Source organism: Peromyscus eremicus, chromosome 1, assembly GCF_949786415.1.
Source record: "Peromyscus eremicus chromosome 1, PerEre_H2_v1, whole genome shotgun sequence".
Lineage (NCBI taxonomy): Eukaryota > Metazoa > Chordata > Mammalia > Rodentia > Cricetidae > Peromyscus > Peromyscus eremicus.
Genome location: NC_081416.1, coordinates 667,544 through 680,109, shown reverse-complemented (window position 1 = coordinate 680,109; position 12,566 = coordinate 667,544). Strand labels below are relative to the sequence as shown.

The following is a 12,566-nucleotide window of genomic DNA, read 5'->3' as shown; positions in this document are numbered from 1 at the left end:
TAAAATAAGCTCTTCTCAATAAGATCACATATGAAGGACCACCATGGCCAATCTCAGCCATTAATATTGTTCTGGGAAACTAGTCCCCGGCCGCACCAGGGCTGAAAGAGAATGCCCAGAGTCACAAAACCAAACTTTTTCTATCTAGGGGGTAGGAAAAGAACACATATGTTGATGGTAATTCTCTTTATTCTCTCATGTTGCTCTCTTTTCTCATGTTGGCTCCTGCTTTTCTTTGTTCTTACAGATATAATTTATATATATATATTCAATAGCCTCTTTCATATTGAATATACAGTTACATTTTAAGGTCACATTTCAGTAGACGATAACAAAACAGGGCTATCCCAATACATACAAATAATAAATCTCAACTTCTTAATTGGCTGTAAAGTATAACTACAGCTGCAAATAAATCAGTCATTACATTATGTAACATTTTGTGATTAAGAGAAATGTCAGGCTTTCTAGAAATGTTTACCGAAAGAGAACTGTGTCATAAATGCTTTGGTAGGAACTCAGGTTTGCCTTAATTTTCTTAATATGAGCTCACTAGGGCATTCTCCAATAGCACAGTGACAATAAAAATATTTTTAAATCTTGAAATATACTTTCCTATCCTGTGTATAACTTCTGATTACCCAAGGACAACTGTAGCCCTCATTAGGGGCTAGAGTCAAATTATTTTCTGTAGCCTTGACTAGTCAGAATATATTTTTACAAACTGAGGTCAGGAATGGGTGCAAGGGCTAAATCATTTGCTAGCTAGTAATAATTGGGATATCTTTGTATTTACAACCTAGCCAGGCAGCTCAGCTGTGTGACCATGTGATAGCAAGGCACCTGTGTAACTATGTGATAGCAAGGCACCTGTGTAGACAAATTTCTAAATGGTCTTATTAAATAAAAAACACAGAGCCAAATATAAGGGTGAAAGCCTTAAAGATCAGGAAAATAGGAAAAGCCACCAGCCATCCTATCTCACCAACTCTGCAGCTTCTAAATGCATCTTACTTCCTATTTACCCATGACTTTATGTGCCTTGCTTTTCTGCCCTCTCATTGCCTCTTCTCAATTCCTTGTCACTGCCTGTCTGTACAGACCTCCAGGCCTCTATGGTTGGTACTGGGATTAAAGGCGTGTGTCACGACGCTCGCTCTGTTCCCTAGTATGGCCTTGAACACACTGAGACCCTGCCTGCTAAGTGATCGGATTAAGGGTGTGTGTTGCCTGACTTTGTTTACTTAAAATGGCTGGCCTTTTCCCCTGATCTCCAGGCAAGCTTTATTGAAAGCACAAATAAAATATCACATTTCCCCCTTTTTTTGACATATTGTGCACCCCAATAAACTTATCTGGGGGTCAGAGAACAGAACAGCCACTAGATAGATATAGAGGCCAGAAAATGGTGGCACACACACACCTTTAATCCTAGCATTCTGGAGGCAGAGATCCATCCGGATCTCTTTGAGTTCAAAGCCACACTAGAAACAGCCAGGCATGGTGACACACACCTTTAATCCTTGGAAGTGATGATAGGAAGCAGAAAGATATATAAGACATGAGGACCAGGAACTAGAGGTTTTTAAATTTTTAGGCTTTTTAGCAGCAGTTCAGCTGAGATCCATTCGGATGAGGACTGAGAGGCTTTCAGTCTGAGGAAACAGGACTAGCTGAGGAGTTGACGAGGTGAGATTAGCTGTGGCTTGTTCTGTCTCTCTGATCTTTCAGCGTTTACCCCAAAATCTGGCTCTGGGTTTGTTTTTATTAATAAGACCTTTTAAGATTCATGCTACACACCTGGTCTTATCTAAAGCTCTTTAGAAGCTTTGTGTCACTTAATGATGTACAAAAAAACCTGTAACTGTAATTCTCAACTTAAAGATTAAAGGAATTTAGCCAGTCTGGACTCAACTGTTTTCCTATGTCAGCCTGAGCTCTGATATAAAACAGTTCTTAGGGATTTATAATTCCTGACTTGTGCAGTATTTTTTTATATACATATTTATTCATCAAACCCTGTGTAAGCTAACAATATTAATATTAGATGGGCAATACAGTTTAATGAGGAGTCATCTTTTAGGCAGTCCACAGAATAAATGTCCATAAGATGAGATGTAACCATGATATAGACACATGCAGTACAGCTGGTGGGGAGATTCCACAGCAGTTTTTACACATGTGAAATTGCAGACAGAAGCAAACAATATTCTGAGTCCGTGGCCTCGTAAGCCTTGCTTGAAATGAGGTTCCTCCATCAGAGAATTATTCGTCTGGTGGGTTGACATTTGAATTATTAATTGTCATCTGCTGTATTATTCCATGGACCATGGCAGGCTGGAACCTCCAGCTCATTCCTGCTTGATCTGGAAAGCCCCATTCCTCTCTCTCCAAACCCCGCCCTCTCAGAGAATCTCAAACAAAGAAAGGCGCCAAAAAGCCCAGTTCCACATCCTTGGCAGCTGTGGCAGCTCCCCCCCTAAGTTGCCAGTAGCCCAAGACCCCGCCTAAAGTGGTCAGTTTTTTACCATACTTGGACACAAACCCAGCTTGTGGAGGACATGACATCACCCCTCACCTATAGGGTATACATGCTCCCTGCTTTAGTTAGGCCTCGTGACTTCTCTGGCTTCAGTCTCTGGGGCTGGAGGGCTCACCTAGGAGTTGCTTTGCTCAAATAAACCTGTTCTTTTGCTTTTTCAGTTCAGCTTGATCTGGCTTACTACATTGGCGAAGAAACCTATTATTATGTTACACCGGAAAATTATTAAATATAACATGAGCAAGAAAAAGAAAGAAAAACATAACAAAACAACAAAAAACCTTTGTTATTATGTAAGCCCCTAAGATTTGGAGGTTATTTTCATAGAAAGCTAATTTTAAATGGGAAGTTAAACAAAAAAATTGCACTTTCCAAATTAGATTCTGCCAAAGGAACACACTTTAGTGCAATCTGGAAGGTCAAATCAACGCTTAGGGCTTTGCGGTACTACTGATCTTTCTATAAACACTAGCATGAGAGTTTGTGGCAGTCAAACTCCAAATTCCAGGGCCTCAGGATGAGACAGGTAGAGTTGCAGAGTTGATGTAAACGGTGATGAGGGCAGCAGTCCACTCTCTGGAATGGTCACTGACTTCCATCCTTCCAACTTGTCAGATATTTATAAAGCACCTAAGTTCCTGAATTCAATCCTCTCCTCTGGACACCACAGTTCTTGCACTGAACTGTGACTGGTAAATGAATAGTATTACCTATAGGAAACTGGCTCAAAGGCTCAGAACTAGTTTTGGTTTTCTCTCACAATTGAGTTTTACAGCAGTGATGACTTGCCACCATTTTGAAAAAATCTAGTAGCACATGTGGATATGTGAAAAAATTTCTACAGCAAACCATCTGGTGGGCTGCTGAGGCAGTTATGGAAATGAGAACTAAAAAGACTATGAAATCTGATCGGAAGAGGGAGAGCCTTTTTGTCCCAACCATCCAGTCCCAAATAAACACACTTATAAAAGAAGTTTATATTAATTATAAATCCTTGGCTGATGGCTCAGGCTTATATTAACTAGCTCTTATATTTAAACTAACCCATTTCTATTCATCTATATATTGCCACATGTTCTGCTGTGGCTTACTGGTCTCTGGCATCTTGCTTCTTGGACGGCTCCTTGTGTCTCTCTAAACTCTCCCTTCTTCCTCTAAGTTCTTAGTTTGATTGTTCTGCCTAACCTTATCCTGCTTTGCCATAGGCCAAAACAGCTTTATTATCAAACAATGAGAGCAATACATATTCACAGTATACAGAAGGCCCATCCCATAGCAAGCAGGCTTAAGGAGAATGTCTGGTTCATTTTGGCTCAAAGCATGTAAGACCTTTGCAAAACCCATCAAAGGATCTCTTAACGATTAGAGGCACTAGGCTGACATACAAAAAAGTTTATAGACAGAAAGTCTTTAATATTATAGAATTACCATATGAATTTAATCCAAAGTCTAAACACATCTATTAAGGAAACTAAGTACAATACCTGTGATTTAACAGAACCCTGAGCCCCAGAATGAAGCTAGCATGTTGAAAGCTGATCAATCTGAGAGCCCATGATAGCTCCAGGCCTCTAGCTAGAATCAGACTTCACAGAAAGAGCAAGTGCCAAGAATAATGAAAAAGAGGTGGGTAACATTCCATAAAAACTAGAGGACTTTAACACCTGACACTGGCAGAAACCTGAAAATGCATTGGGAATGGATCCTGAGGGCACCAAACACTAAGAAAGCTAACTACAGATAAAAGTCCTTACTGAAGATTCTATTACCATACCACCTAGGATTTGCTCAATTAACAACATCTGGACTTGATGTCAGCCCGCACTACATTCCCAAATGAATCTGTATAAGCAGATTAGACAATAAAAATGAAAAGATCAGTGAGCATGAATCTATGGCAATAAAAACTCTCTTTGTGGGCTGACCAGATAGCTCAGCAAATAAACAAACTTACCCTGCAAGCCTGACACCCTAAATTCAGTCTCCAGAACCCACATAAAGATAGGAGAGAAATAACTCCATAAAGTCAAGTCAATATCCTCTGGAACACACACACAGTTTTTAGAGAACTATCTTTGTTCGAAGAGCAATCCGGGGGGGGGGGGGGGGGGGGAGGAAGTTAACAGTGCTTCAGTACTTATGACAAAAGCAATCTGCCAAATGGAACTGGGGGTGGGGGAGATAATCTGACAAACTCTAAATCCAGGAAGCTCAGAAAAACCAACAAGAGCAAACACTTTTAGAAAAACTAGCCCTCAAGAAACATCATAGTCAAACTGCTGATGCTTAAAAAAGATAAAGCAAAGCTAGGAATGTGGTGGTTTAGTTTGTAGAGTGCTTCAAAAAGCCCTGGACTGGATAATCAGCTGGCATAAACTGGGCACAATTCCAGCCCTCCCAGGGTGGAGGCAGGGGCATGAGATGTTCAAGGTCATCCTCAGTTACAAAGTGAGTATAAAGACAGGGTGGGCCAAAAGAGATCCTGTTAGGATAGACGGATGGATGAGTGAATGGGTGGGTGGATGGGTGGGTGCATAGGTGGATAGGTGGATGGATGGATGATAAATTAAAAAAATATTAAAAGTAGCCAGAAAAAAGGGAAGTAGCACAAAGAGAGGAACAAAGACTACTCAGATATTCAAGAAAAAAAACACAGACTACTAACTGGAGGGAGGGCGCTCATGACCCCCACACCCTTAGTGGAAGCTATTGAAAAAGTCAGTTTTCTTTGAGGGTGTGAACTCTAGTAGGCTGATAATGCTCTCCAATGGATGGTGACACTATGCTTAGAGTCGCACTGTACGGGTGGGTTATGAAAAAAGGTACACATTAAGTTGGTAGGAGGTGGAGATACGGAAGTGAATCTGGAAGTAGTTAGGAGGAAGAAGTAGGAGGTGAATATGATCAAAATACATTGTATGCATGTATGAAATTTTCAAATAAAAATTCATTTTAAAGAAACAATGAAGGTCAATAGACAATGGAAAGACATCTTTTAAAATTATAATTGGAGAAGTTGTGCATATAGAATTCTATATCCAATAAAAAATATTCTTAGAAAATAAAGACTTCTACAGACAAAAGCTGACTAAGTCCAAGTCAACAGAACCACATTTAAAAAAACTTTACAAGCCAGTCAGTAGTTAATCCTAGCACTCGGGAGGCAGACACAGGAGAAACTCTGAGTTCGAGGCCAGCCTGATCTACAAAGCAAGTTCCAGGATGTCCAGGGCTACACAGAAAAACCCTGTGTTGAAAAACATATCCAAAAACAAAAATTTAGCAAAAGTTTTTATGGAAGCCCAGAACTAAAGAACAGAAACACAAAGGATAATATAAAAGATTTCTTTCCCAGTTGTCTTAATCACTGTTCTATTGCTGTAAAGTGACTCCCTGATCAAAGCAACTCTTAGAAAGGAAAGTATTTAATTGAGGGCTTGCTTACAGTTTCCGAGGCTTAGTCCATTATCACCATAGTGGAGAGCATGGCTGCAGGCATGGCACTGGAGAAGTAGGTGAGACCTACATCCTAATCCACTGGCTGAGACAGAGACTGGACCGGGTATAGGCTTTTGCCGCTGACACACTAATTCTAACAAGACCACATCTACTCTAACAAGGCCACACCTCCTAATCCTAAACCTCAAAGTGCTACTTCCTAATGACTAAACATTCAAATATATGAGCCTATAGGAGCCATTTTTATTCAAACCACACTAATTTTTGATTATTTAAAAAAAATTCATTTTATGATTCTAGACTAGATAAGCACAAAGACATAAAACAGACTAGGGGATTCCAGGAGCTGGAAGGTATAGTCGGAAGATTTCCTGTCTTTGCCTGCTGGTGGTCAGGACAAATCTCTCCAACTCATGTCCCCCAAGTAAACACACAGAGACTTATATTAATTATAACTGCATGGCCATGGCTCAAGCTTTTTGCTAGCTAGCTCTTATATCTTAAATTAGTCCATAACTATTAATCTATGTATCGCCACATGTTCCGTGGCTTTACCTGCATCCCATTACATGTTTCTCCTTGAGTGGCTCAATGGCATCTCTCCTTTCTCTTCCTGTCTATCTGTTTGGATTTCCTGCCTGCCTCTAAGCTGCCTCACCATTGGCCAATCAGCACTTTATTTGTCAACCAATCAGAGCAATACATTCACAGCACACAGATATTTATCAACCAATCAGAGCAACACATATTCACAGCATACAGAATGACATCACCTATCAAAACACTTAAGATACACCCCCTCCTGGGACTGGAGTATCAGTAATTCAAGGTCATCCTCAGCTACACAGCTAGGGTTAAATTTAATACCAGTCAAGGCCTTAAAAAAAAAAAAAAAGGATTTTGATATATATATATATATATATATATATATATATAGACAACGTACTTCAGCCTTATAGTAAATGTGAAGAGCCTTCAACAGGGCTTAGAGGCTAAGGGCCCATGACTTTCATCTCAAAGGCAGAGAAAAGCAGATCTCTGAGTTCAAGGTCTATGAGTTCTAGGGCAGCCAGGGGAACAAAGAAAAATTGTCTCAAAAAAAAAAAAAAGGAAAGAAAGGAAAGGAAGGAAATGGAAGGGGGAGGAGAAAGCAGGGGGAGGGGAAGGAGATGGGAGGGGAGGGAAGCAAAAGAAAAAAAGAAAGGAAGGGTAGACAGACAGAGGTTGTCACAAATAAATCTTTAAAAAAGCAAGATCCAACCACATGTTGTACACAAGAAATGCACTTTTACGTTAAAAACAAATGAACTAGAAAAGACACAGCATACAATGAACGTGAACATCTCATATACCAGACACTACCAGGGATAAAGACAGGCATTCCATCATGATAAAACATCCACAATCCATGACACAGCAATCTCGAAAATGATATACCATATAAAGGTATTAATGCACAGAACTGAAATCTATACATACACAGTCTGTTACTTTCTTACAAAACTGCCAAAATAGCAAGAGTAGTTTTTCAACAAATATTGCTGACACAACTGGACATGTCAATCTCACACTGTACACACATATCAATTCATAATTCAAACCACAGATTAGAAGCTAGGCCAAAAAACTTCTGGGAGAAATTCTTCCTGACTCTGGATTACACAAATATTCTCAGGATACAAAAAAAAAAAAGAGAAAACTGATAAAAATCAGTTAACATCAAAACTAAAAACTACTACTCTTCAGAAAACACTAAGAAAAAGACAAGTCAGGGGAGAGAACATTCAGAATGCCTGTTATCTGATAAAACATGCACTCAAAGTTCACAAAACAAACAACCCAAAAAATGAGCAGCAGATCTAAACAGTCTCACACAACTGCAAGAAAGACCAGAAACCACCTGAAAAAGCCAAAGGCACGTGCAAATAAAAGACACAGCAAAACCTACTACTGCCCACCTCTGTCAGGATAAACTTTACAACTGACAATATGGAGCCGTTGGAGACCAGCCAGCACTGTCTAGAAGTACTGCAGCAACAGGCACTAACACATAAATTTAGTTTAGGTTACTGAGTTTGTCAAACAATTCAAACGTAATGTTGGTGGTATTTAAACTGAATTTCTAGATTAAAATGGAGAAAAGGCATTCTTATAATAATTTGATTCAAGAACACGGAAACTTGAGCCACTTAACTAGAGTCCTCCTTAGTTCCTTAGTAAAGTTTTACTGTCTCTTCTTAAAAGACTTGTGTGTTCTTGCATTATTTTACCTATAGACACCATAATTTTGCTACTATTACATAGATATCCATTTTTGATATATTGCTACTAGTATAAACATTAACTTTCCCAGGCTGGTCTTCAACCTAACAATCCATCTACACTGAGTTTCTTTCGTGATTTCATTGGTTCTTGATAAATAATATTATTGCCAAATTCTAAAGGGCTTGTTTTGTTTTTTGAGACAGGGCCTCACACTATATCACCTTGGCTGACCTGGAACTCATAAAGATCCGCCCCCTCTCAGGGAGATTAAAGATGTGAGCCACCACCATCAAGCCAGCAACCAGGATTTTTCTTAACATGTTAAACAGTAATAGAAATTGTTGTTCAAATCTTAGATGATCTTTTAATAAAAAAAAACCCAGAGCCAGATATTGGGATGAAAGCTGAAAGATCAGAGAAGCAAAGCAAGCCACAGCCAACCTCACCTCAACAACTCAATTGAACTGTCTTAGTTCCTGTTTCCTCACGCCTTATATACCTTTTTCCACCTTATATACCTTTCTCCACCCAGCCATGTCACTTCCTGGGATTGAAAGTGTGTGTGTTCCCTAGTACTGGGATTGAAGATATGTGCCACCACTACCTGGCTCTGTTTCCAGTGTGGCCTTGAACTCACAGAGATCCAGTCAGATCTCTGCCTCCCGAGTGATAGGATTAAAGGTGTGTGGCACCATCGTCTGGCCTCTATGTCTAATATAGCGGCCGGCTCTGTCCTCTGATCCCTAGGCAAGTTTATTAGAGTACACAATATATCACTACAGAAATAGGGAGCATCTATGGCTGGTTAGCATCTTATAGTGAATATACTGAAAATTTCTCCATTATTATTACTATTAGCTACAGGTCTTTGGTAATGACTTTTATATAGTTATCCTGCACTCTTTGCCTTACTAAGTTTTCATCATAAACTGGTGCTGGCTGATTAGCATTTTTAAAAAAATCATCAAATCATGCTTTTCCAATCTATTGAGATAAATTATATTAATATATCAATATTGAAAAAAAAAAACTAGGACAAACTGTTGAATCATGATTCTTTTGACATGGTTAAATCTGATGAGCTAATAGTATACAGGATTTTCATTTCTACGCTAATAGGTGTAAAAGATAATGATAATACCACTAAGCTGACAAACATCACCCAAAGATCAGCTCTGGACTACAAACTACTCAGGACATATTTTGAGATGGCTAGCTGAGATGATCCAACCTCACAGACTACTTGAGCTAATAGGTGTAATACGCCTATATATAACCTTATCTAGTTTTAGAATCAAGATTTCACTAACCCCATAAAATGGTCTTGAAATTTTGGCTTTGTCTTGCTTTTATACCCTATGTTCCAGAATTTATAAAAAGGAAGGGTTCTTTAAATCTGACGGAGTTTGTATGCATAAGTATCTGGACCAAGAGATTTGAAAGGGAAAGTCCTCATCATTACTACAAGTCTAAGCTTAGTCAAAGCTTTCTACTGATAACTGTTTTGAGTTACTAGTTCCCTAGCAATCATGTATTTCATCTACCTTTTCAAATTTATTACCATACAGTATCTTTTTAAAAATCTAATGTTCTATTTTTATTTTCATTTATTTGCAGTTTTTCCCCTGGACCAATCTTTAACAGGTCTGCATAGCTTACTAACCTTTTTGTTTTGTTTTACAACAAGATCTCATGTTTCATAAGCTGGCCTTCAACAGGATATAAAGCTGAGGAAAATGAAATTCTCGATTCTCATATTTCTACCTCCAGAATGCTAGGATTACAGTTGTGAGTCACTATGTCAGGTTTTATAAGGTACTGGGATCAAACTCAGGGCTTCCTGCACACTAGGCTAGCACTCTGTCAATCCAGCTGCATTCCTAACACCCCAAACTTATTCATCTTTTCCAGGGATAATCTTTTGGTTTGGCAAGTCCTTTTGCTCTCAATTTGACTGATGACTTCTACTGTTTATGCTCACTTCTTAATGAATCAAAGAAAGTTTACTTAAACATTAATCCAAACTTCCTTCACTGTTTAAGGTAAATCACACTGCCACTGTAAGGTCTATTTTCACAACATAACTTTCAACATACAAACTATATTAAATAAGTGATAGTCACAAACCTTCCTATCCATACCCACACAAAAGTCTTTGCCTAAAGCACTATATTGAAGGCATGTAAGGTTGTGTGCTATTCCCATAAAATTTTTTTCTAAGGTTGTGACTACACATCAGTACCAGGACAATTTTCTCTTCACAATTAGGTGGGCAATTACTGTTACAGCTTAATAAAATTGGTAACTAGAAATAAAATCTCCAGTTGCATTACCAGATGTCATTTTAAACTTGCAGTTAACAAGGACCTGGCTACCACTAGTGATCATGTTCCTTTTACCACACTACCTCCCAGGGCTAAAAACCACTACCCCATTCTTTTCCTAGCTATGGAAGCACATCACCTGACATTTTTGAACTACTTTTTGCCTTTAGCCCGCAACTGAATGTTAAGGCAGATCGCTAAAAAGTTCAACATGGGGCAGGGCCCTGCATATGGCCGCTTGAATTGCTTCTCTGAAAAGTGGTTTTATACATCAGCTTCAAAATAGTTGTAGCAGTTCCCACTGCATAAAGAACTCAGAATTCTGTGACAGGATGCAAAATGCACAGAGCAGAGAACAAAGTGTTGATATAGGCCAACGTTCAGATTCCTGATTTGCTTAAAGTACAGCGGCTAAGTAGACAAGAAGACAAGTTGTCAAATTTCTTTGCTCTCTGGCTGCAAAAAAAGACCTATTGCTAAGGAAATTCAAGACTGCCTTAATTTCCCCCCCTCGCCTTGTAAGGTGAAACTTTAAAGAGGACACATGAGAAAAGGGCTTACTAATGTTGAGAGATGATCAGGCATAACAAAGACCCTGTCTGAAGCATAGTGCGCAGGTAAACGAGCAGCCTGAGCTGGTAGGCCAGACACCGGCCGCAGACACTGAGCGAGGGTAAAAGGGTAAGAGGGAAGAGAGAGACCTAGGCCTGGAACAAAGGAAGTGGAGCACGCCCAGGGCGGGGGGGATTCGGCGAGCTGATGTGGAGAAGCAGCCGAGGCTATGGGGAAAAGGCCAGACTCACGGAACTTGGAAGTGGAGGTGTTGATGTTGATGGTGGAGCTCGGGGTGGGGGCGGGGGCCGCCTTGGCCACCGCGGCGGCCGCGTCGCAGCTCTTCAACATCATGATCACCCCGCTGGGCTCTGGCAAGGGCGGAGGCCCCATCGGGAGCCCCTCCTTAGGGCCCTTCCTGTCCACGGAGCCCGAGGGCACAGCCAGCAGCTGGCCCCCCGGGGGTTCTCGGCCAGGATCCGGGATGGACGACGAGGGCGGCGGCGGCGGCGGCGGCGGCGGTGGCGGTGGCTGCCGGAAGTTGTCTGCGGCGGCCTCCCAGTTGTTGTGGTTCTGGTCGTCCATCATTGCCTCGTAGGTGAGCATCTCCTCTTCCTCCATGCTCTCCTCCATCCTGCCGGCCCGCGGCGGCCTCCCAGGCACCTGCCGCCCACCTCAGCCCCCGGGCCCAGGAGCACAGCAGTCGCCTCGAGTTCACATCGCCCGGAGCCCTCGCGGGCGCGGCGGAGAGGCCAGTGGCGCGCCCGGTGCTTTCGCCCTCCCTCAGGAGGACTCCGCTGGAGGAACCGCTGACTGCGGTGGGCACTCCCGGGATCTGGTTCTGAACAGCAGCCGCAAAGCGGCGACGTCCTTCACGACATTTTACAGCAGCTTCAACAGGCGTTTGGAAAGGGCTCTGGGGGAGCGGCCAGGAAGGCACGTGGTGCGAGGACCAGCCCAGAAAAAGCTTGGCAAAAAAGGGGCGGGAGTTATGAGTCACCTCCACGCGCGACAGGATCCAGCTGCCACCCCCCTACCCCCGGGCTCTGCTTAGGCCAGGTATCTAGACCAGCATTCACCGCCCCGCCCATGTCCGGCATTACGTGATAAAGGACTGGTCTACGCACGCGCATTCTCTAACTTGTTGCCAGAACATCTGGGAATCTGGGTGTGCCCGGGAATGCGCGAAAACGGCGTGCCGCAGCGGTTATGTATCATGCCTTGTGCTGGCTAACCTTTCCGTAGTGGAGTTCCCCCACTACCACCGACACTTGCTTTTTGCCACCCAGGCCTTGGCCTCACAGCCTTAGCCTTTGCTTGGGGACAGAAGTAGAGGGTCGCAGCAGGCCCAGGGTGCAGACTCTAAATGGGATGGACTGCTGGTATGTGCCTTTCCTAGCCCTTGGTACCCAAAACTTAGAAGT

General features: G+C 41.7%; 1 protein-coding gene across 3 annotated transcripts in view; it reads right to left on the bottom strand.

The window, feature by feature from the left end:
- The window catches only part of Cacul1 (CDK2 associated cullin domain 1), a 75,553-nt gene extending 63,341 nt beyond the window's left edge, over positions 1-12,212 (bottom strand). For 2 of the 3 annotated variants that reach the window (XM_059255758.1, XM_059255767.1), the window contains exon 1: positions 11,394-12,212. In XM_059255758.1, the coding sequence (XP_059111741.1) occupies positions 11,394-11,775 (382 nt within the window). In that variant the 5' untranslated portion in view covers positions 11,776-12,212. The remainder of the gene's footprint in view (positions 1-11,393) is intronic. The other variant, XM_059255753.1, reaches the window with a different exon arrangement.
- Between the last annotated feature and the right edge of the window lie 354 nt (positions 12,213-12,566).